The sequence below is a fragment of the Centropristis striata genome, chromosome 11 (assembly GCF_030273125.1).
Source record: "Centropristis striata isolate RG_2023a ecotype Rhode Island chromosome 11, C.striata_1.0, whole genome shotgun sequence".
In the NCBI taxonomy this organism is placed as follows: Eukaryota; Metazoa; Chordata; class Actinopteri; order Perciformes; family Serranidae; genus Centropristis; species Centropristis striata.
This window is the reverse complement of record NC_081527.1, coordinates 4,662,956-4,688,547: the sequence shown is the minus strand read 5'-3', so window position 1 is coordinate 4,688,547 and position 25,592 is coordinate 4,662,956. Positions and strand designations below refer to the sequence as shown.

At 39.3% G+C, this 25,592-nt stretch overlaps 3 protein-coding genes across 3 annotated transcripts; all 3 read left to right on the top strand.

Annotated features, from left to right (window-relative positions):
- Positions 1 to 1,305, top strand: LOC131980213 (uncharacterized). Its single transcript, XM_059344426.1, has 2 exons — positions 1 to 19; positions 92 to 1,305. The coding sequence occupies exons 1-2, from the start codon at positions 1 to 3 to the stop codon at positions 694 to 696; spliced, it is 624 nt and encodes a 207-aa protein (XP_059200409.1). The 3' UTR covers positions 697 to 1,305.
- Positions 1,306 to 2,832: 1,527 nt separating this feature from the next.
- Positions 2,833 to 13,739, top strand: casq1a (calsequestrin 1a). Its single transcript, XM_059344662.1, has 11 exons — positions 2,833 to 3,302; positions 6,498 to 6,591; positions 8,135 to 8,235; positions 8,423 to 8,534; positions 8,818 to 8,891; positions 10,266 to 10,396; positions 10,503 to 10,548; positions 10,645 to 10,699; positions 10,949 to 11,049; positions 11,210 to 11,284; positions 12,671 to 13,739. Exons 1-11 carry the CDS (start codon positions 3,066 to 3,068, stop codon positions 13,040 to 13,042), a joined length of 1,398 nt encoding a protein of 465 aa, XP_059200645.1. The 5' UTR covers positions 2,833 to 3,065; the 3' UTR covers positions 13,043 to 13,739.
- Positions 13,740 to 16,129: 2,390 nt separating this feature from the next.
- Positions 16,130 to 23,990, top strand: si:rp71-1g18.1 (uncharacterized protein LOC559922 homolog). Its single transcript, XM_059345324.1, has 4 exons — positions 16,130 to 16,501; positions 16,778 to 16,938; positions 17,153 to 17,246; positions 20,129 to 23,990. Exons 1-4 carry the CDS (start codon positions 16,252 to 16,254, stop codon positions 21,100 to 21,102), a joined length of 1,479 nt encoding a protein of 492 aa, XP_059201307.1. The 5' UTR covers positions 16,130 to 16,251; the 3' UTR covers positions 21,103 to 23,990.
- The last annotated feature ends 1,602 nt before the right edge of the window (positions 23,991 to 25,592 follow it).

Below are 25,592 nucleotides of genomic sequence, written 5' to 3'. Positions count from 1 at the left end.
ATGGCATCTGCATCAACAAGTGAGTTCAGTAACACTTGATAACACTTGATATATATATATATATATACATATATATATATATATAAGTCAGAATCAAAGGAGAAGGAAACCATTGATAGAGAGTTGGAGCAGAGCAAAGAAGAGCTTAGAAAGCAACGAGAGGACTGGGAAAAGAAACAAAAAGAATGGTGGGACAAACGAAATCAAGAAGATGATCAGAAACGACAGGAGGAGAAAACAAGAATAACAAAGCTACAAGAAGAATACGAGCAGGAAAGAGAGAAACATGAAAAGAAAAGAAAAGAAGAAGATCGAATCAGAAGAGAACAGGAGGAGAAGGAGAGAAAAAAACTGGAGGAAAACTATAAGAAGAAACTGGAGGACATTAAGAAGGAATATGAAGAGGAGGCCAGAAAACAAGCTGAAGAGTTCAATGAGTTTAGAAGGAAATACACCAAGGACTTTGCATCGTTGGTCGAGAAGCACATGGAAGAAATCCAGGAATTGAAGCAAAAGCATGTGAGACAAATGCAGGAGAAGGAAGAGAGCAACACCCAACAGTATGATCTGTTACAAGACCTCTCAAGTCACAAAGAAAAAAACCTGAAAGAAGAAACAGAGGAGTTAAAGAAGAAGCATGAACGAGAAATGAAAGAACTGGAACAGAAATACAAAGACAAATGTGTCATCCTCTGAACCCTCTTCCCATCCCCGCTTGATTATTATGATGCTACTTTTTATTTAAACACAATTTGGACTGGACTATTAAACAGTGTCTTCACTTATATAGTGCTTTTATCCAAAGCACTTTACACAACAGACTCCCGATTCACCTGTTCACACACACACACACACACACACACACACACACACACACACATTCATACTGATGGCCGAGGCTATCCTAAACAGTGAACCTGCCACTGTTGGGAATTAATTCACATTCACGTTCTGTTAATTCACTGCTCTTGAATAATTCACATATTGTCAAAATGTCAATATCCAGTCAGTTACTGCCACCACGTAACAGTACCTACATTGTATCTGTCATCTTTTTGTGTGTTTTATATAGAAATCTTAAAAGATTCAGAGTGCATTCATACTGTTATTCAGCCACAAGAGGGTGCTCTACCTCAGGCTTGTTCTTAAAGTGTTGAGATTCCTGTTCAAAGAGCTACAGCCTGACTACAGTTTGTCACCATCACTTATCATTTATATTCTTCTTACATCATTTGTATAACTATTTGTTGAATTGGTCAGAACTTCTGGTTTACAATTTTCCTTGTTATTACACTCAACAATACTGTTTACTTGCAATGTAGAATGCACATTTCTATATCTGTATACACACACGCGCGTGCACACACACACACACACACACACACACACACACACACACACACACATATATATTTTGTGTCTGGTATCTAGACATTTTCCATGGTTTTCTTGATAATGATGTTGGTTATCATCAAGAAAACCATGTTAAATGTCTAGATATCAGCTCTTAAATTAAACCCTTATGATCTGTTTTTGTTGTTATCATTGTATTTGTAAAAAAAAAAAAAACCTTTAGTTGTATCAGGCATTTAAAGGAACAATAAATTGAAGAAAACACAGGTGGTCTAATAATTTTTTCCATGACTGTATATTACCTCATCATGTCTGATCCAGGAACAGAAAATGTTTATGGAAGCTTTTATGAAAGATTTAATGTGAATGCGTAGACATGTAAATGAAACATATACCCCACTTCATTTTTAGCTCTTTAACTCGTATAATTTTATCATATGTTTACAGTTTCACAGTTAGCCACATGTTTAGTTTTATTTGCTGTAACTGACACCGCACAGCTCAGACCACCACACATACAGTCGGTGCTTACAGTCTTTAATCGACCCCCTTCAAAGAAAAAGCTTTCCGCTTTAATACTGTAGGCTGCATGTCCTGCTTCAGAGGAGAGGGGCGTGTCATATCTTGGGGTCTGAACTGAAGGAGTATTATGATACCACGTAGCCTGCGTTTATTTTTAGCGTACCTCTTCCCTTTCAATCTGTAAAGTAATATCACATCATCGTCTGCATACATGCACACATTGCACAGGACACACGTGTACTGTACGTACAGATGGATCACACTCAAAACGATTTAAAAAAAAATTGCCACATGCCCCCCTCCCTGTAAAATTCTATGTTTCACTTTCTTCTTGAGTCAGGGCTAAGTGACACCTATGCACCGAATCCTCAGCAGGTGCAGCACCCTCTCCTCTCCCCGTGTCCCTGAGTGACCCCGGCGCCACATTCTAGCGCTGCCCCGGTGCCAGCAGTGGCAAATTAGACACCAGCACCCCCTCCTGATATGTACTTCTCTGTGCTACATCCATTATTTTTAGCTGGGATCCAAGCCTCCATCTACACTTAATATGGGAAAAGAGTGCCACATATTCACAGCCTCCTCTAAATCCATCATGTCACTGTTTCTTCAGTTGGCGCAAAGCAGATGGGCTCAACAAACACACACACACACACATACAATACACACACAAGTAAACATCCCATCCTCTCTTTATCCCTTTATTCCTTGCTTTTGCACCATCTCCATCCACCTCCATCACTGTCTTCTCCAGTTCTCAGAGGATAGAGTGAGAAAGAGAGCAGGTTGGTCCTCATTTCTTCACTCCACCCACTTTTACAGGTCTCCAACACACACTCAAGCATGCACGCACACACACACACACACACACAGATAGACACTCATGCAAAGCTGTCACCGCAGCAACCACTGTGGCCCCCGCCTCATCTTTCCCGATTGCACCCCACATAGACACTCACACCTATGTCAGACTTAGCCCAACCCCTCTTGCACCCTGTGCCCCACTGCCAGTTGCCCATGTGGGGTTTTTAATAAGGTGGATGCAAGAGTTGGTCTTGCTCTCTTCTGGGTGACGCGGATTGGAAGGGGTTCTCCATACTTTTTTCCTATTTCGTTTTTTTCCCCCCTTTGGCGGCCCTTCTTTTACTTTCTGCGACTGTAAATACCATCTTACATTATCTTAGAGAGGAGCCATGAAGTGGACCTGGGTGCTTGTGGCAGTCTTGCTGTCCTTTGGGGGGCTATCACTGGCCAAGGACAGCTTGGACTTCCCAGAGTATGATGGCAAGGACCGCGTCCACGACCTCCACATCAAGAATTATAAGTCTGTGATGAAGAAGTACGATGTCATGGTGGTGTACTACCATGACCATCCCGGATCCAGCCGCGTCGCCCAGAAACAGTTTGAGATTGAGGAGTTGGCCCTTGAGGTGGGTTGAGATGGGAACTATGGGTAACATGGAGGAAACTTACTGATGAGTAGTAGTAGTAGTGCTTGATTCATAATGCAAAGCACACAGAAACATTACACAGTCAAAGTTTCTGTTAAGAGTTCAAGGTTCTAGTAGTGTTTTTTTATTTTGATTTAATTCTATTTGCACAGAATTTGAATTATGCAGATGTCTGGTAGTTTACTGCTGGTAAAGGGCTTAAGATGCAAATATAAAATATAAAGATAGATTCCTAGTCATAGTAAAGGCATAATGTGTTGTTACAAGGAAATGATAGAGAATATTTGGCAGCAAAGACATGTTAGTTGTTGGTTTTTTTTGCATGATTTAAAATGTATAAAATGTGAAATTGAACACAGCAGGGGAGTTATCATGGGAAAGTGATGCTGCAAGGTGGAAAATAGCTTTGCTGGATTCAGAAATGCTGAGAGTTGAAGTCCCAGAAATGTGTTGCAAGCCTGGGGTGTGTCATCATTGGGGGCAAAGAGCTGAGCTGTGACGACCCAAGATATCATAGGGCTCAGGCTGAGCTTGTGTACATTGTGAGTGCGTGTGTGTGTGTGTGTGTGTGTGCGTGTGCGTGAGGGAGTTGATGTACTTAACACACCTCTATGAGTGTACCTCCTGTCAGCTTGGATACTCAGCAGTTTTATGGCATTCCTCACAGAAAGACATTACATCACCACTCACCGTTCAGCATCAGCTCGCACACCAAACGCTTCTCAGGTTACTTCTGAAAACATTGAATATCAAGTGTCACATACTCATACATTACATTTTCCAGGAAAAATATATTTGCAGCCATTTGAAATTGGACCATAATCAAGTCAAGAAATAAAAGTTCACCTGTCTGGAGTTTTACACAGAATTTATACTGTTTGAATAAAATATCTGCTGTGAAAGTTGCAATTGTGCAAAAGAAAACAAAAAAACACAGGTGATGACTGATTTGTGGAAAATATATACTGTATCATGTGGCAACCATATTTCATATAATTTGACTCTATACAGTGGACTTCCTCATATAATTGATGCATTGTTATGTTTCAGGATCTTTTTTAAACTGGCATCCAAAACAGGCTAAAAAAGCTGCTCTTGGCAATTGCAACCAAATTCAAAACCAGATTTAGACACAGTGACACTAAAGGATATATTCAACAGCTGTGATCATGCCAAATTCATTAATCATCAAATAATGGATCTATCTTGTCAACAAAATCAATTAAAGTAGGAGGAAAGACAATTATAGCCACTTATAGAAAGGAAAGCATTGATACACACTCCTCTCCTGAGCATATCACATCATCCCCACAGCCTCTGTCTCTGTATGGGAGCGTTAGGGCTCAGTCTCAGGGCGGGAGGCCAGCTCCGGAGCTTCTGGCTCCAGTAGTGCCGGCTCAGCTCTGCCTCTGTGATTGACACTTGCAGTACTGTACTTGTCAGCGGATCCCAGAGCGCCGGGCATCACTGCCACCTCGCCAAAATAGTCCCTGGGCTGGTGTGGCTTCTGGCGCTATATTTATCCCGAGCTGCTTTTGTGGTGGGTCGAGCTCCCTCAAGGCTTGTGTTTCTCCTTATGAATGTATTATGATTTACATTTGATGAGGAGTTATTTTTAGTAAGGGCTTAAAAAAATCTCAGATGTCGAGGCAGTCTACTTAGTGAGGAAGTCATAATTAAGTGTTTTCTCCTTTGATTAGACAAAACTTGATTATGGTGGTTAAGTAGTGTGATTATGTTTCCATTTAGATTAAAAGACCTGCAGTCTAAATGCACTGTACTATAAGATAACTCCATGAAAACAGAAAAGTACACATGGATGTAGCTTTGCTCTGTAGGGGCCAATATGCAAATCATGTTTTTATCCACAGCAGTAAAACAGGAAACAGCAACTCACATTTTATCATATGTTGTGTTCAATGTCTCAGCAAACAGGCACAATATGGCACTAATTCAAAAATGAAATTGTGTACATCTACAGTGCATTTTGCATGTTGTGTAGTTGGAAAAACATGCAGATGAAGCTATGAAATCCCATCCAAGGAACTGAGCTTGTTGGTTTAACTTTACATGTAGTTAGAGAGGTTCAGTTACTCAGAAGAAATGACATCAGCCACATTACTGCAGATACACTAACGTCTAAAGAACACTTTGCATGTTTTATATTTGGAGGACATGCAGATATAAAGCGATGAAATAATTTTCAGACTTATTAAAAAAAATGCTGGATAACTAGAAAGAATTATATTTATATATTAAAATCAAGATAAGTTACCCTTAACGTATGCAAATCACCATATATCTAATTAGGAGTTAAATTAGTTTGTTTGAGTAGTTTTTGTGTTTAAACAGGAAAATGTTTCACTTCAACTATATCCTTCAGTTGCTTGAATAGTAAGAAACCTTACTGATCTTAATCACTTGCCCTTTAAAAGCTTAATTTAGCCTACTTAAATGCCAAAAGGGTGGGGTCTGCAACAAAATATAGTGCAATGCAAAAAAGCCTAAGTCACAGTAAGACAAAAATACTGAACTTAAAGACTCCATTTGCTTTTAGAAAATGGATAGAATTTCAAGTGTGCATACTCCTTATAACTTAAAAGTTACCATGTATTCTAACTCACCTGTTGCTAAGCTACAAACTTATTAACTAAAATGCCTTCCTGTGCCCCACCCATCTGCAGCACCAATCAAATTAAAAGAAATCCCAATAATTATCTGCACAACAACCTGCAGGACAGCATGGTTAGTCAAACTATTTATGCCAGTAAAAGCAGCTGCTCAAGATCTCTGACACCAGTGTGCACCCATGTGTGTGTGTGTGTGTGTGTGTGTGTATGTGCGTGCTGTTTACCCTCCAAACACATTGAGACAACCCTCAAACCACTTCCTCATTGCAGTCCGGCTGTGAACGTGGTACTGCCATTGGTGGAACCAACTGTCAGTCATGAGGTTCAAGTTTCATACAGATTTAGAAAGTGCATAAGCAGCGTTCTGAAAAGCAGGCTTTTATGGTAATGAAACTACTGACTGAGACAACTTTGTCAAAAAGGTACAAATGTGCATGAGATATGAATACTCATTTTACTGCACACTCATGCAGGCTTGTATTGCCATGTTTTATATAGTTACAACTCCTGTCCTCAGTTACATGACAGTGTCTTTGTTTTACAGCTTGTAGCCCAGGTCCTGGATGAATTTGATGATGAAGATATCGGAGTCGGCCTTATTGATGCAAAGGAAGACAAAGCCGTTGCAAAGAAATTAGGTAAACAAAAAACAAAATCAACACAGCACAAACAGAAGCTCCTTATGCAAATACTGTTCTTTAAAGGAGACATATGGTAGTTTTCAGGTTCATACTTATATTTGAGGTTACTAGCTAGAGCGTGTCTACATGCTTTAATGATAAAAAACAAACAAAGAAACACATTATTTTTCTCATATTGCCAATGGATGCTACAACTCCATTCACCCTCTGCCTGAAACGGTACGTTTTAGCGCCTGTCTCTTTAAGCCGCCCTTCACAAAAAGCCGAGTCTGCTCGATTTGTTCAGTATTTCCAGCTGAGCCAGTGTTCTCTCTGCAGGTGCAGAGTGCTATAGTTCACACCTACTACATGCCCTCCAAATTAGGCGCCTACTTTGTTAGGTTTAGGGATGAAAACTACTTGGTTAAGTTGAGGAAAATATTGTCTTGATTAGTCTGTGACACTGCAGTTAGACCCTTCTCAACTTGGCAACCTTCGCTAGATTTGGCAACTTTTCAGACCTCTTAGGGACTTTCTAAAAAGAGACTAGTGACATTCAGACTTCCTCAGACCACCAGGGAAAAAGCAAGAAATGTATTATTATAATCTATTCCCATGCATGCTGCTAAGAGTCCACAGTCCACCGCTCTACTGGCATGCAGGCAGCCAGAGAGCAGACACAGCAACTTATTATTATTATTATTATGTATTGTAACGACCAATCTAGGGATGGCGATTGCAAATTAGCTTTGGCTATAAATGCTGTGGTGTATTGGTCAATGCTACATAGCTGTCACTATACCAATAAACAGTAAATACATAAAAACAAGCTCTATTAGCGCAACTTATTTTATGTCCTGATGTGCAAATTAGTCTATTATGTCACCTGTCGACATTTAGAGACATTTAGTGCTAATGCTAACTACTTTTATTGGGAAAGAGTGTCTCTGTGCCATACGTCATTTCAGAAGGATGAAGGACCGTAAAGGAATATAGCAGAACTTTTTACCATGAAAAATCACAAAGTAAAGGTTAAAAACCAAAAACTACACAAATGAAAATGTTCCAGCATGAATATGATCCTAAGTAGGGAACCAAGATTACAGGTTTCCCAGACGTTAGCATGTAGTTAGATGTAGCAATGTAAAACGATATAAAAGCAGCACTTTCTGCCGTGAAAAATCACCAACAAAAGCCTCTAAACCAAAAACTATACAGTTTAACACGTTCCAGCAGGAATGTGATCTTAAAACTGCAGAGAAATTAAAAACCAGTGACCAAGATTACAGGTTTCCTTCAGCTAGCATGTAGCTACATATAGCAGTGTATGTATTGCAAAAATCTATGTTGAAATCTGTCAGTTCAAAATATATATTGTATACTATAAATATTATAGTATATTGTAACTGTAAATATAGGTCCGAAAATCAGGAAGAGCATAATAGGCCCTCTTTAAAGTTTCTTGTGTTTTAGATACATGTACAAAAAGGTGGGAAGAATGACGCCAAATTGTCTAAACAACATATGTGATCTTTGCTCTGTCTTCCTCTCTTTTCCCCAGGCCTTGATGAGTCCGACAGCGTCTTCATCTTCACAGACGATGAAGTCATAGAATATGATGGCGAGTTCGCAGCAGACACTATTGTGGAGTTCATCTATGATGTTCGTGAGGATATAATCTCCCAGTTAATAGCCTGCTTTATTTTAGCAACAAAAACGTCTCTAAATCCCAGTTTGCTTTCTTTGAAAGATAAACTACTGAATCTAACTGTTGTTCTTCTTTTCTTTGTCACCTTCAACTCCACTGTGTTCCCCCTTTCTCCCCCATGACCCTCTTATTTCACCATAGGTTCTTGAGGACCCAGTGGAAATTATTGACAATAGTAGGGAGCTGAAAGGCTTTGAAAACATTGAAGAGGACATCAAACTGGTGGGCTACTTTAAGAGTCACAAGTCAGAACGTAAGAATCTGTACTGTGATGGCATGATAACCTGTTTTAATTTTTTTTTTTACAGTTGCTTTTCAACATAATTGTGGCTAATACATGTCAAGCAATTGCAACAGTGACCAGGCTCAGATTGCTTGATTTAACTATGAGCTGCAGACTGATGTGATTTTTAAGGTGATTTTCATGTGAGCATTCTAGGAGCTACTATAACGATGACAGCAACAAGTCTACATTCATAGGTATTTCATACAGACGCTGATCTACTAAACCTTGATGGATGCCTATAAACTTTCAGATTTTGACGCTTTTGCCGATGCTGCTGAAGAGTTCCATCCTCACATCAAGTTCTATGCCACATTCAGTGCCAAGGTGAGTAATATATCATATAAATGATAATATAAAAACAAACTTGGTGCCTCGCAAGTAGCACACAGTGGGTTTATTAATGCTTTTTGTTAAAAAAAAAACAGCTGTTCATCGGCTGAAATAGGCCAGAAAAACAAATCAATAGCTAAAAGCAATCTTCCACAACCTCATACCTAAAGAAAAGAAAATGCATTTAACCAATGACTCCCAAAACAACATACATATATGACCATTGTTATTAAACATTATCAAACTCGGACTTTGTCGCTCTTCATACTATGTGACCTATCTTCCTCCTTTGCTCACGTCATTATCAATTTCTACGGCCACTAGAGGTCTGTGTCAAACAATAAACAGAGACAAGGTGCTTGCACAGATGACCAATATGAATATGTACATTAACATAAGCAATGATGGAGAAATCTGGAGGGGGTGATTGGAATGAACTGCCTGCCTGATCTAAACCTGAGTTGTGTTTTGTTAATGGACTTGTGTACCAGTCATGGATTGGCCATAAAAAAACCACCCTGTTCAAGCAGAGGGCGGGTCACCAAAACACCCTAGGCCGAAGCTAGATTAATGTATGGAAAATGGTAAAGGGACCTGCACTTAGTTCTTCTCTAGTTGCTTTGCAACCACTCAAAGCGATTTACATTTCAGACTGCGCTCATTGGGTCGACTGTGGTTCAGTTTGGTAGAGCGGTCGCCCAATGGAAGGTTGGTGGTTTGATCCTTGACCATGGCAGCCTGCATGTCGAAGTATCCTTGGGCAAGATCCTGAACCCCAAATTGCTCCCGATGCTGCGTTCATCGGTGTGTGAATGAATTCCCAATGGTGGCAGGTGGCACCGTTTAGGGTAGCCTCTGCCACCAGTATGAATGTGTGTGTGAAAGCGTGAATGAGCGCAGTCATTAGAGTAAATCGCTTTGAGTGGTTGCAAAGCGACTAGAAAAGCGCAATATAAGTGCAGGTCCATTTACCATTAACCATTCACCTGTTCACACAAACATTCATACTGGTGGCAGAGGCTACCGTAAATGGTGCCACCTGCCACCATTGGGAATTCATTCACACACCGATGAACAAGCAATTTGGGGTTCAGTATCTTCCAAGGATACTTTGACATATAGGCTGCCATGGTCAGGGATCAAACCACCAACCTTCCATTGGGCGGCCACTCTACCAACTGAACCACAGTCGACCCAAGCTCAATGATCAATTTTGTGATTTTATCATCAGATCTGTGGTTGTATGTCTTGAACATCTGGGTGAGAGGAGCAGAGCTCTCAACTGATCATTTTTGTTATAAACCCCTAACTTCTTCATGGTTCCCAGGTCTCAGTTGTTGGTTCCAACCCTTTGGTCATGTGTTACAGATTGCCAAAGCTCTGGAGCTGAAGCTCAATGAGGTTGACTTCTATGAACCCTTCATGGATGATCCAATTGTTATCCCAGGAAAACCTTACACCGAGGAAGAGCTGGTGGATTTCATTGAAGATAACGACAGGTAAGTCCCATTAATGCTATGCTATAATGTTATCATGAGGTAAAAAATTTACCTTCAATAATAGAAAACAAGCCATGTAAAATGTTATTCATCTATGCTTTTTAAGACCAACCCTGAGGAAACTGCAGCCACACAACATGTATGAGATCTGGGTAAGATCTTTAAAACTTAAGACATTACAACAAATCAACCCAAACTTGTCTTTTTTCTAACTGTTGGGGTTCCATTTGTCTTTATTTTTTCCACAGGACGACGATGTTGATGGTGAACACATCATTGCTTTTGCAGAGGAGTCCGACCCAGGTACATGCATGTTATGTGTGTATGTGAAAATGTTACATGGGGCAGTAACGAGGTTGGAGGAAGTTTTTGCATGGTGATGACGTGATGTATAGCCAAATTTTATTAGTTTGTGCCTTTGCACTTTATGGTTTCTTCCAGTTTCTGAAAGATGAGTAATACAATTATTTCCAAATACCCATTACCACCATGGTTTTGCCACCCCAATCCTAGTTTAAGTTTAGTTTCACTGTTGTCCTCTCCACTCCATAGACGGTTTTGAGTTCCTTGAGATCCTGAAGCAAGTTGCAGAGGACAACACAGACCACCCTCACCTCAGCATTGTCTGGATCGACCCTGACGACTTCCCCCTGGTAATATTACACACATTAAACAGAAAAACTCCTTTGCTTACTCTTTGACTCACTGAGATTTAACGACTTAGCAAGCTGAAGGGTATTCTTCTCAAATGTCACATTTATTTGATTTGTTTGGCGGAATTAATCCAAATATCTTTCTTATTTTTTCTTGCAGCTTCTGCCACACTGGGAGAAGACTTTTGGAATTGACCTGTCCAGCCCACAGATTGGTGTTGTCGATGTTGATGATGTGAGTAATATTTTTGGTACTCAGATTGCCTGTGCAGCCTATGCTATTTTTCTGGCACTTTTGGAGCCAGGAGTGATCATATTTGGATATGGATCAACCTGACTGCACCTGGCTATGCTGCGTAGTCGCTGCTACGTTCAGCCCAGTGCAACTAATCGTCGTTAGCATAGCAAACGCTAAGTCAGGAGCGGGAGCGTGTCTATGTTCCCCGGGTCCTATGGTCCCCTCTTTGTATGAGACTGGGGAACATAGGACCCTTTTCCCCCGCTTTTCCCAAAAGGGGTCCTATGTTCCCCGCTATGTATTGCTACAGGGGAACATAGGACCCTTTTTCAATCAATTAATCAAACTTTATTTATATAGCGCTTTTCATACATATAAATGCAACTCAAAGTGCTTTACAAAAAACGGGGAACAAAGGACCTTTTTTCTAAAAAAGGGTCCTATGTTCCCCGGTATGTATTGCTACAGGGGAACATAGGACTCTTTTTGGGGAAAACAGGGAACAAAGGACCTTTTTTCTAAAAAAGGGTCCTATGTTCCCCGGTATGTATTGCTACAGGGGAACATAGGACCCTTTTTGGGAAAAACGGGGAACAAAGGACCTTTTTTCTAAAAAAGGGTCCTATGCTCCCCGGTATGTATTGCTACTTGGGAACATAGGACCCTTTTTGGGAAAAACGGGGAACAAAGGACCTTTTTTCTAAAAAAGGGTCCTAGGTTCCCCGGTATGTATTGCTACAGGGGAACATAGGACCCTTTTTGGGAAAAACTGGGAACAAAAGACCTTTTTTAGAAAAAAGGGTCCTATGCTCCCCGGTATGTATTGCTACAGGGGAACATAGGACCCTTTTTGGGAAAAACTGGGAACAAAAGACCTTTTTTCTAAAAAAGGGTCCTATGTTCCCTGGTATGTATTGCTACAGGGGAACATAGGACCCTTTTTGGGAAAAAGAGGAACAAAGGACCTTTTTTCTAAAAAAGGGTCTTAGGTTCCCCGGTATGTATTGCTACAGGGGAACATAGGACCCGTTTTGGGAAAAACGGGGAACAAAGGACTTTTTTTCTAAAAAAGGGTCCTATGTTCCCCGAACATAGGGTTGACCCCTAAGGGGCTTTTACTAAGTTATTTTATTTTAGCCAAGGTTGATGACGAAAAGAATGGGTGCCGTTGCTCATAATGGTGCATCTTGCCCAGTTATCGTGAATAAACCCAAATGTGATCCCGCAGTAGAACTCGCACAATTAAGGCTAGGCAAAAATTTGAGTCCACATTGTATCTCCATGTTGGTTTTGAAACCATTACTACCAGCTGCAAGTAGTCAAAAAACTCCAGAAGGTTCCTGTAAGAGAAGCTGAGTTGGTTTTGTTTTCTTCACGGTGCAGGCTGACAGCATCTGGATGGACATGGACGATGGAGAGGACTTACCAACTGTAGACGAGCTGGAGGACTGGATCGAGGATGCTCTGTCAGGTGAAATCGATCCCGATGATGATGACGACGATGATGATGATGACGATGATGATGATGATGATGATGATGACGACGATGATGACGATGATGATGATGACGACGATGACGATGACGACGACGATGATGATGACGACGATGACGATGATGATGATGATGACGATGACGACGATGATGATGACGACGATGATGATGATGACGACGATGACGATGATGATGATGATGACGATGATGATGACGATGATGACGACGACGATGATGATGATGATGATGACGATGATTATTAAATCATTATGTCATAATTCAATCTTTAAGTCTGACCAATGCAGTTTCAAGTCAACATCATTAACTCTGTCAAATCATCTTCTTTTGTAACTAGTTCTCATGTTGAACTCGTCCGTCCATTTTGATATCTCATCCTTTCATCATCCTCCCTCTGCATCTCACCACAACAATATTCCACTACTCGTTTCTCCCTGTCCCCTACAGATTCACTAATCCTCCATGTAACAAAGTACTCTCTAAGATAAGACCCCACAGTACCGTCATCCACACATGTAACACTGTCTGGTACAATAAAAAAAGAAATTCTTTCAAAACCTTGCCATCTACTGCTATTGATTTTTATATTATTAAAGCTTTTATTTTCCAAAGTACTGGAGGGGTTTCAATGTTGTATGCATTTTGTCTGAGTCCATCTATGGAGTCTGTTGCCGTCCGAATGTGTTTTATCTGTTCACTTATTTTCTTGTTTGCCCCAGTGTCGAAACAACAGACCCAAGGGTGCTAGCAGGCTTTTCTGATGGGTCTTAAGTATCACCAGCCTACTCTGTGAAATCAATGTAACGCTGTACACTGAAAGTGCTGTACATCATATGGATGTTTTCTACGATGATGAAATATGACAACAGCCATATTCTATTTTTGTAACAAGAGAAATTTAACTTACTGTAAAGTCTTAAATAAAGGACAGATTGGACAGAAACACCATTACTGTTTAGTTTTTTAAGGGTGTGTGCATGTGTGTGACTTCTAAATAATAGAAAGTCAGTATATGTAGTAACTCTGGTAGTTGTAGTAGAATATTAGTATAGTACTTATTCCTAGATGTTGTAAGGCTAATGGGATACAGCGCTGGACACAAAACAGTCCAAAGAATGTTAATAAACACAAATCTGTTACGTGTGAGATTTACACATTTCCGGCTTTGGCGCCACTTGGTGGTTTCAGCGATGCAGCCTTTCTTTTCCAGTTGTCACTGCATTGATTGATTATTCAAGATACAAGATACAAAGCCTGTTGGAAAAATGCTGAAAACAAAAATATGCACATCAGGATTGAGGCCCTGACACTCCAGGCCAACTGTTGGCCAACGTCGGGCCATTGGTGACCATCTGGAACCATCTGGTTTTTACTGAAGAAGTGGTCTACTTTCAAGAGTCTTTCTATAGCCTTGTTTCCTTTAGGGGAAGAGTGGCCACTGGGAAAGTCTCAGGCCACGCCCTCTCAAAAGTCCGCTCACTCTGCATGTCTCCATTACAAAAAGGCCTCCAGAGGGATTTAGAGACTCTGGAGGTGACGTATGGTTTTAGATCGTCACGACGGATTAAACACTAACTAACTAGTAACTCACTAACTGTGCACAAAGTCAGCAGCTGATCGTAAACAAAGCAGCATGGCTAATTATGCACAGCTTCTCCGCTGATCATAAACATCGTGATCGTGAATTAACCGACATCACTAACTGTGCACAGAGTGTCCTTGTGCTTGTTGTAAACAAACAGAGATCGCTAAGTGAACACCTCCTGCAGCAGCAGCAGCACATACACACTGTACTGCTACAGAGCTAACTGTTAGCCTATTAGCAATTTGCAGACTGGATGCTAAGGAGTTAACATCCCCTCTGGCTCTGTCACTGCAGCTGGGAGAGACTGCTGCAGGAGGAATGTGCCGCTTCAACTCATTCTTACTCTTCTTAATGAGCCACCGGCCCCCGCAGCTCGTTAAGAAGAGCCGAAAAACTGGCTAATGACACTCCAGGCCAACTGTTGGCCGTTGGCCAATGTCGGGCCATTGGTGACCATCTGGAACCATCTGGTTTTTACTGAAGAAGTGGTGTACTTTCAAGAGTTCACTCAGGAACTGTGGTAAAAGCCAACTTCCTAAACTGAGCTGACTTCTGATGATGCCCCCAAAAAAGTGCTGAAGAACACTTAAACCTGTAAAGGTCTCGGGTTCATAGATTAGAAGCCCAAGAGTAAACACACACCAGAGGAAAAAGGTCTCATGCAGGCCTTTTATTAGGTCATAGGTAAAGATATGCAGCACTGGACTCAGACTGACATCACTTTTGCAGGATCCCAGTCAGAATGAGCCTGATTTCTGTAATAATTCACATTTTTATTCCTCTACAGAAGTTGGACTTCTGAATCCTATTGGCCAGTTACCTCTGACATGGACAGGCCAACATCTGTCCAAGTCTCGTTCCAAGGTTTGTTTGTTTTCGTCTCGATATGTGTGTGTGTGTGTGTGTGTGTGTGTGTGTGTGTGTGTGTGTGTTGTAACAGGCGTGTATCTAGCCTAAACAAGATAACATATTGTGAGAACACACTGACCTGTCTCATGCCTGTCTGTGAAGAAGAAAAAACACAGAGCTACAGTGAAGAAAAACTCCGGAAGATAATTCTGACTTTTAACTCAGAATTCAGACATCTAACTCAGAATTCTGACTTTAAACTCAGAACTAAAATATAAGGCTATCTGCCTTCATATCATTTTTCAACTATAATATCACAGGCCCATAACTAATAGTTTAGAACTTATTTTCAGAATGGATAAAAATGTATTTAGATCACTGCCTTACACAAATATCCATGACTTCAAAAAAATGCATGGGAATGTAGAGATGGTATTAGGGCTAAAAACATACAGTGTTGTTTTGTTTTTTTCATTTAAAAAAAAGCACTGTTTTATGTCTTTTTTTAATATAACCTTTATTTCAAATTCATTTTTAGAACATATACAGCCGTAGTGCAGTAACAGAAGTAGCAGGGTAAACAGTACATTAATAATATTTGAGAAACATCTAAATAATACAAAAAAATTGCATAAATAGAAAATGAAAAATAATAATAGTCACAAGTCATATTATCTAAGGTGATATTATCTAAAATTAATATTTTTTTATGAATCATTTTTGTCATTAGTTTTTACCATTAGATGACTTGAAGTCTCTAAATCTGAATCTCTAGTATATATATATATATTTATTTATTTTTTTTATGCGTGTTCTTGCTCCGCCCCTCACACCTCGTGATGTAACCTGGACGTAACCCCGTCAGTACTTGGTGCGCATGCGCGGGGAAGAGAAACGCCTCTTTCGTTTGCAAGCCATGTGGCTGTCGTTGGTAAATAAATAGATCTGCTCGTTTCTAACTGCAATTCTACTCTGAATTTTGTGCACGAACCCTGGTTTAAGCTCCCCGCAGCAGCAACAATGTCGGCGGGTGTGGTGAACCTCCAGGCGCAGGTGGAGTCGGTGCTCGGCGCGCTGGTGAAAGCTGCCACGGTGGAGTTAACCAAGCTGTTCGAGAGCAGATACCGAGCCTCGGCGCTGGAGGTGGATGTGGGCCGCACTGAGGACAGAAAACAACACGAGACACTGGACAGTTTATCCACTGGGGACACGACACGCAGCATCGGCGTGCAAGTAGACGAGGACATTTATTCACCGTCCGAGCTTCCTGGTGAGTTTCTGTGGAGCTTTAACTGCTAGCACTTCCTGTTTACGTCCAGGAGCTTCATGCAGGAAGAGAGTGCACACTAGCTGCTTTAACTGCAGTGCAGATTAGGGAAATTGCAATTTTATGTGCAGGAAACAGTTTTGCTTCATGCATATGCTCATTTAGTTTCTGCACACGCTTTATTTTCATTTGCAACTGTTGCACTGAACTCCTGCAGGGTGATCCCCATTACAAACCTAGTGTAAAGGAATGTCTTAACCCCTCCCCCCTTCTCCACAGGCACCACTTGTCTCCCAGATGGGGATTGTTTGAGGGGAGGCATGATGGAGGAGGAGGAGGAGGAGGTGGTGATGGTGGTGGAGGGTCTCCTTTCATCAGATCTCCTCCTGGCTGCAGAGAACGGCCAAGTTGACCCCGAGTGGTCACCTCTGAAGGAACAGGTCAGTGAGGTTGGAAATAACTTTTGAAGTTTGGACAAGCTTTGTGATTTATGCATTAGAATGTCATTACATCCTGGTTTGTTTAATAGCAGGACGTCATGTTACAGTTGTTTTGGTTGCATGTGTTGCCCAAAGGTGGAGGGAGCTTAGTTGTTTTAACAATACCTGCAACACTAAAGATATGCAAACTTGTTCTGTTTCTTCTTTTTAACAGGTTTTGGCAGAAACTGTAGATATGGTGCAGTTTAGCGGGTTTGAAGCAGAGTCACCAGCAGATAAAGATCCTCAAACTGAAGTTGTTTTGCACGGTAAGACAAACAAACAAAGTCTACTAACTGTAAATCAGATTACAGTCGATTTTTAATCTGTGTGAGTTACTGATTACCTAATGTACAGCAATTAGCTCATATAACACTACGAACATTTTACAAGTGGAAGTTGAAAAGAAAATAGGGATGTGAAACATTCACGGATCAGACGGTACACACTGGACAGACGAAGCTCATTTTTACAGTATTTATCGGCTGAATTATATTTTTATAAAGGTATTTCCTGGAACATGCATTATGCTGTTACTGGAAAAACAGGCAGGTACAGGTAACATTTCCTTGTCATAAATTGTGTGTTGCATAAAAAAGTGTTGCAGTGCATGCTGGGATAGGCTCCACCCTCTAAACAATAACAACGCCTTTGGAAAGTACCGGTGTAATATTCTTTTCAGTCTGCATACCAACACTTGTTACTTGCCAACAAAAAATATTTTCATCCTGGAGACTTCTTGGGGAAGATCTCCGTTTGTCCCAAGCAAATTTTTTTATATTTTTTTTAATCAAGGACAGGACAATGTTCATCTTGAGACCAGTCAGGAACAACTGGTCTTGGGAGATAATGTCAAGAATTGTGTTTTTTAAATTTCCGATTATTTAGAGACTTTTCTGCATCAAGAGATCATTTTTCAAAAGAGAATCTCAATGCCTCTAAGAATCTGCTTCTTTCCCACATCCCTAATGTTTAGCAGGTGTAATGCTTACCTTCATCATTATCTTAGTTTAGTTTACTAGGTGTTCTTAATTGCTAATTAGCACCAGTGGTGGAAAAAGTATTCAGATCCCGTACTTCAGTTAAAGTACTCTGTCAGCTGTGGGACAAACATCCTCCGCAAACCCTGTTTATTGAAAGAAAATTCTATATTTAATTTAATTATTCAAGGTTAATAATATGCTTTATTTTGAATATTCTCCTTGAAAAGAGCTTGATTTTCAATATAATCTGGTGTTTCATCTGCACACTCACTCAAGTTACACTAAGTGTAAACTTAGATATAGTTGCTGTTCCCCATAACATATTTCCTGCTCAGTACAACTGAATGTAAATGTGCTGTCATGATAGATAGATAGATGAAAACAGCAGTTGTATGTGTTCCATATCTGAAAGGGGCTTTATTAAGAGTGAGAACTGAATTAGGTAAGAAAGCTTTTAATTACGCCCCTTTATCATGGAACAATCTGCAAAAATAATTGAAATTGTCTGAGTTGATCACAATTGGTGCACTGAGATTTTCCTTTTAAAGTATTCAATTTAGCACTTATTAGTTAAGTAACAATACTTAAAGCGTTTTCGTGCCATTACAGACACACCTTAACCACAGTAGCTCCTAACAGGACGCTGATTGTTACAACTACCAGCTGTTTGACTCAAACGCATCACTTTGACTCTGGCGAGATCGGTTTGTAATCTTTTGGTATTATAAGAATCCAGCTGCCGAGCAACATAACACGTCTCCACTACAGAACAATAAAGTGGGCAGTTCTACCTGCATATCTTTATTTTCTGTATAAACTGAAAGCAGTTTACCAGAAAAAATGTAAACAAGATGCAATGAGACGCTGTGCTGGAATTTACCACACGTCATAATCAAACATCTTAAACGTTGCAGCTGATTTTTGCTGACTGTAAGAGCCATAATGACAGTGTTCAGAAATTAACTGAAAAATGTTGAAATTATCCTTTAGAGCAGGGGTCTCAAACTCGCGGCCCGCGGGCCAATTGTGACCCTCGTGACGATATTTTGTGGCCCCCACCTTGATATGAAAGTTTAATGTGAGTTTTATATGAATGTCTCTTTACCGTGTTGTGTGTGGAAGGTCCCTTTATTGTGCAAGCTGGAGCTTTGTTTCACTTGTTTCTATGACGACGTTTGCAAAATAATAATAATAATAATGGTAATTTTGTGTCTCTTTTAAAATAATTTTGTGTCTTTTTTTTGTAGTTTTGTGTCTTTTAGTAATTTTGTGACATTTTTTGGTAATTTTGTGTCTTTTTCTCGTCATTTTGTGTCTTTTTTAAAGTAATTTAGTGTTTTTTCAGTCATTTTGTGTCTTTTTCGTAATTTTGTGTCTTTTTTGGTCATTATGATACTGCCTCCAGCGGCCCCCAGGTAATTTGAGTTTGAGACCTTTGCTTTAGATTGTTTGTGATGCGGTCCATTCATGTTTGAATCTTGTAACTTTGTTTTTGCTTTTTTAAGTAAAGATTTTTGAAGATAGTTACCTGGTTAGAAGATTCATTACCACTCAAACTTTTATGCTGAAGGTTTTGCTGAATAGTGAAAATGTCCTTAACCATTATGTTTCCAAGGTTAATAATATGCTTTATTTTGAATATTCTCCTTGAAAAGTGCTTGATTTTCAACATAATCTGGTGTTTCATCTGCACACTCACTCAAGTTACACTAAGTGTAAACTTAGATATAGTTGCTGTTCCCTATAACATATTTTCTGCTCAGTACAACTGAATGTAAATGTGCTGTCTCTGCACATTCTTCACTTAATTTGCACTATGTTGTATATTGTATATTGTTAAATGTCTTTTTATATTAGATTGTTTATTTTTTATCTTTATCTATAAGGGAAATAATTTTGTGTGCAATTTTTGTGGTCGACTGTAACAAAGAAATTTCCCCGCTGTGGGATTAATAAAGTCTAATCTAATCTAATGACAAAAATCCATGACTTTAATGGATAGATGAAAACAGCAGTTGCATGTGTTCCATATCTGAAAGGGGCTTTATTGTAATAAGTCAGATTAGAGCTAAACAAGAAGCTTTCCTGTAAAAGGGTGGAGGGATGTTGAAGTGAAGTGAGAAAAGAAGTGTACAATATAATAAAAAAATGCACCTTCTTGTTTTCAGTCTCTGCAGAGACGTGGACAGAGCCGTTAAAACATGAATCCACTCAAAGCTCTCCAGCTAAACAGAAGCCGCTGGTGGTCCAACCAGACACACGGGACACCTTTCCTGGGGAGAAGATCAAGTTTGTGTGCCCGTTGCTCCTCAGACCAGAGTCTCCGGCCCACAAACCCGAGAGAAGAGAAGAGAAACCGGTCCAGACGGAGCCTCAGCAGGTCTGCGTCAGCACCGCCCAGGGCACCGCCTACAGCCCCTCCCCCGCCGACGGAGCCGTGACTCCGGCTCAGGTCGGCGTTTGGGAACGGATCCAGACGCCGAAGGAGCCGAAGAACAACCTGCACATGAAGCTGAAGCTGACGACTCTGGACCAGAAGCTGAAGCGGCCCTGCGTGGTGCAGCTGGTGGACGTTCTCCGGCTGCCCGAGTCGGAGGCCAAGCTTCAGGACGCTGTCGCCAAACTCCAGGATGAAAGCCACAAAACGGGTTGGCCCGTGCCTAAAGACCTCCGCCGCCACCAGGGCCTCCACACGGGCCACCGCCTCTGCTGCTTCACGCCCTGCGGGGACGGCGTGTGGCAGCTCCAGAAGGTGGTGGCCCACTCCCGGGACGGATACCCCTGCAGCATCTGCGGGAAGACGTTCAAGCACAGGAAGATCCTCAGACGCCACGCCAGGTTTCACACCGGAGAAAAGCCGTACTCGTGCCAGACGTGCTCCAAGTCGTTCGCGCTGAGGAAGAGCCTCCGGCGCCACATGAGGTTCCACACGGGCCAGAGGCCGCACGTCTGCCTGCAGTGCGGAAAAAGCTTCCGCCTGCGGGAGAATCTGAAGGCACACCTGAGGTTTCACACCGGGGAGAAACCGTTCAACTGCACCACCTGCGGTAAGACGTTCAGGATCATAAAGAACCTGGAGAAACACCAGGAGAGTCAGTGTGTCTTCTTTGTGACTTCGTTCAGGACGATAGCCGGTCTGTAGCTGCCAGAGCCGCCGCTTTCTACCTCACACTACAAACACTGCATCACTTTTAACAAAACTGTTGTTTAACATTAAGCAGCCCGGCCTCCTAAAGATGACATTCCCTCGTAAGCCTGTACAAAAAAAATTATATTTTGTTGGACAATATTGTCTTTTTAACACTATTCTCTGCTAGTTAGGGCTGGGCGATATGGACCAAAAGTCATATATCCCGATATATTAAGGCTGAATATCGATATACGATATTTTCTTGACATTTTAATTTTAAGTCAAAGTCCAATATGACATGTCACAAGTAGTTTTATTGAAACATAAATACTGTAAAACAACAGGAGTACCTTCTCAAACTAAACTTCTCAAAACTAAAAATGACATTCCCTTGTAAGCCTGTACAAAAAAAATTATATTTTGTTGGACAATATTGTCTTTTTAACACTACTCACTGCTAGTTAGGCCTAGTTGGACCAAAAGTCGTATCCCGATATATTAAGGCTGAATATCGATATACGATATATATCCTGATATTTTTGTCGCAAAGTGAGAGCAAATGTTCAGTCAAAGCCAAATATGACATGTCACAAGTAGTTTTATTGATACCGTTTATTTAAGTGAACATAAATACTGTTAAACAACAGGAGTACTTTTTAAAAAAAATCAAAGCTCCATAAAGTGCACATTTAAATAAAAAATATCTTAAATAAAAATAACCCATGAAAATAAACAGGCCAATCTTTTCCCGAAATAAATACATTTATATGAGAAAAGAATAACATAACTAAATAACTAAACATGTCAAACATACAAAAATTGTTGAACTATATTGATATATGTGATATGGTCTAATTTCATATCACATTTAAAAATATATGGATATATTTTTTATATGGATATATCGCCCAGCCCTAGTGAGTGTATGGAGGAGCTGAAACTCTGACACAGAGAGAAGAGGAGAGGAAAGAAGTAGCGCTACCAGAAATGAAAGCAAAATGTGTTTTTTTTCTCTGTTCTGCTGCATAACGTACCACAAAAAGTCCCCAGACAGTAATCACATGTCTCTAATAGTTGGGAAACCTGCTGTTTCTATGGGACAATGTTGGCTAAAATGTAACCACAACAGGCGAGATCATACGATAAATGGACGTGATTTTGGTAACTTTTGCTGAGTTCAATAAGTCGCTTATTGTGGTCGGGCTTTTCCCATGCAGTGAAACTGCATGGTGCAGGGGTCTCAAACTCGCGGCCTGCGGGCCAGTTGTGGCCCTCGTGACGATATTTTGTGGCCCCCACCTTGATATGAAAGTTTAATGTGAGTTTTATATGAATGGCACTTTACCGTGTTGTGTGTGGAAGGTCCCTTTAATTACTTTTTTTGGTAATTATGTCTGTTTTTTTGGTCATTCTGTCTTTTTTCTGTCATTTTGTCTCTTTTTTTGGGTAATTTTGTGTCTTTTTAAAATAATTTTGTGTCTTTTTTGGTAATTCTATGTATTTTTTTTGGTAATTTCTTGTCTTTTTTTGTCTTTTTGTCATTTTTTGTCTTTTTTTGTCATTTTGTGTCTTTTTTAAGTAATTAAGTGTTTTTTTTGTCATTTTGTGTCTTTTTTGTCATTTTGTGTCTTTTTTAAGTAATTTAGTGTTTTTTCAGTCATTTTGTGTCTTTTTTTTTTTTAGTAATTTTGTCTCTTTTGGTCATTTTGTGTCTTTTTAAAATAATTTTGTGTCTTTTTTGGTAATTCTATGTATTTTTTTTTTGTCATTTTGTGTCTTTTTTGTCATTTTGTGTCTTTTGGTCATTTTGTGTCTTTTTTTAGTAAATTTGTGTCTTTTTTTGGTCATCTTGAGTTTGAGACCCCTGGCATAGTGCATTCCGTTTCGAAGGAGTTGTATATTTGTCCTGTGTTTGGAATCAAAATCTGCAGATTTCTACCCAGATTTGGGTTGATTTGAACCCAAACTAAACCTCAGCAGACTTTTACAGTGTTTAAAACTGTGCCTGTAATCTGAGAGAGAAACATTTTCGGCTCAAAACATGATTTATGTTTGGAATTTTGTCGTTTGGGAACATAATGTTAAGGAGACAGGGCTGCATTTACATAATAAAAGTTGAAGCTATGAGAGAAACCGAAGCCATGATCCATATTAAGTCCTGACGCTAAAAACAAACCAGAAAGCTTGTATTTAAATGTGAAGAGGAGGAGAGGATGGTGCTGTGTTTTGGGGCATTGTGTGTTTTTTTTAGAAATGTATACTACTGATTGTTTTGTCTTCTTTGTTTCTTATTCCTTTTTTTGTTTTTGCCTCTTTTGATTTAAGGGACCAGTCATGTAACCAAAACAGTGTAAAATGTGTAGAACTACTTGATGCATTAAACTTTCCTCTACTAGCACCTGTAAGCAGGTAAACTACATAAAAAGCTGGAGATTGTGTCTTGCAGATGGGTTGGAGAGCATTAATACATTTTATGGGTTTATGGGTGCAAATAGAAGATATCAGGTTGTTTAGTCAGACAAACAGATCGTCCCTGCCAACTGTTCCTGTGTCATGGCTGTATCAGAGTCCAACTGATGTTTGTTTCTGATGTATTTACACGTTTTATGTTATTCCTTTTTTACTTTACACAGTCTGTCTTTTTATAAAAAAAGTGTTAGATTTTTTTATACATGTTATAATTACTGAATGTATCTTTTCTTTCATGACCTCGATGTGAAGGACTAACATGCTGATTTTTTAAGATATCTGGCTTTTAGTATTCAGACTATTTGGAATGACAATAAATGTATATATGGCCAAACACAAACATAACCAGTTTTAAACAGGTTATGTTTATGATTAATTGCAGATATTCTACACTGGCTAATGTCTGCTTTCATCTTTTTAAACTTCTGATTCTTCTGATTAATAAAAAAAAAAACATTTTTGTGACACACAGATCATGACACAGATTATTTTGTTGTGGGAAAGGCGGTGGTGGAAGAAGTATCCAGATCCTTTACTGCAGTAAAAGTACTAATACCACATTGTGAAATTACTCCACTACAGTAAAAGTCCTGCATTCAAAACTTACTGAAGTTAAAGTACAAAAGTATCATCATCAAAATGTACTTAAAGTATCAAAAGTAAAAATACTATATATTTGATTATTTGTAATGGTGCATTTTTATGTTATTTATTTCTTTTTTATGCATGTTTATTTTCATTTTGTAAAGGTGAGACTCACACCTTTACAGACTTACATTTAATCCTTGAAACAGTCTAATCACTTTAAACTGATCATGTATTTCATGTTACCTGAAAAGAAACTAAAGCTGTCAGCTACACGTAGTGGAGTAAAACTATAAAGTATTATAAATTGGAAATACTCAAGTAAACTACAAGTACCTCAAAATTGTACTGAAGTACAGTACTTGAGTAAATGTACTTAGTTACCTTCCACCACTGATAAAAAGGTTTACAGCTTAATTGATATTAAGTGATCAGTTATATATACATTTCAAAGCACCTTCAGACTTTTTTTTGGCAGAGAACTTATTTTCAGAACAAGATTAATTAAATAGTGGTGGTAGAACTTGTATTCAGATTTTTTATTAAGTAAAAATAATAAATGTATATAAATGTAAAACCATAGTTTAAATATTTTATTATAAATATAAGTTGATGTCATACCATAGCTAAAGCAAAAGTAGTCATTGAACTCATGCAGAAAGTCCCTGGATGCAGCTGAAAACGGCTAATATTTACTACTTTATATTCTACTGTGTATCTTCCAGTGGTGGAAGAAGTATTCAGATCTCTGACTTCAGTAAAAGTACTAATACCACACTGCAGAATTACTCCACTACAGTAAAAGTCCTGCATTCAAAACTTACTGAACGAGAAGTACAAAAGTATCAGCATCAAAATGTACTTAAAGTATCAAAAGTAAAAGTACTCGTTATGCAGAATGAACCCACTCAGACTGTTTTATATATTCCAAATATATTATTGGATTATTGTTGATGTTTTATGTAAGCAGTGTTTACTTTTCTCAAGATAGGGCTATTTTAACTACTCAATATACTGTTATGAGGTTTAATTTAAAAAAATGTCCCTTCACCTTAAATTGATCATGTTCTTCATGTTAAATATTGACCTGAAAAGGAACTAAAGCTGGCAGCAAAATGTAGTGAAGTAAAGTACAATATTTGCCTCTAAATGTAGTGAAGTAGAAAGTTACATAAAATGGAAATATTCAAGTAAAGTACAAGTACGTCAAAATTGTACTTAAGTACAGTATTTGAGTAAATGTACTTAGTTACATTCAACCACTGGTAGATTCATATATAATCATATATCGCAATTTGTTGTTGATTTTGTTTGTAATAATATTACAAACTGTAAAAAATATATGTGTAGGAATATAAAGCTTCCGAAACGTAGTGGAGTAGAAGTCTTACATAAAATGTAAATAAGTAAAAAATCCCCAAAATTAATTAAATTGTACTTTTAAGTAG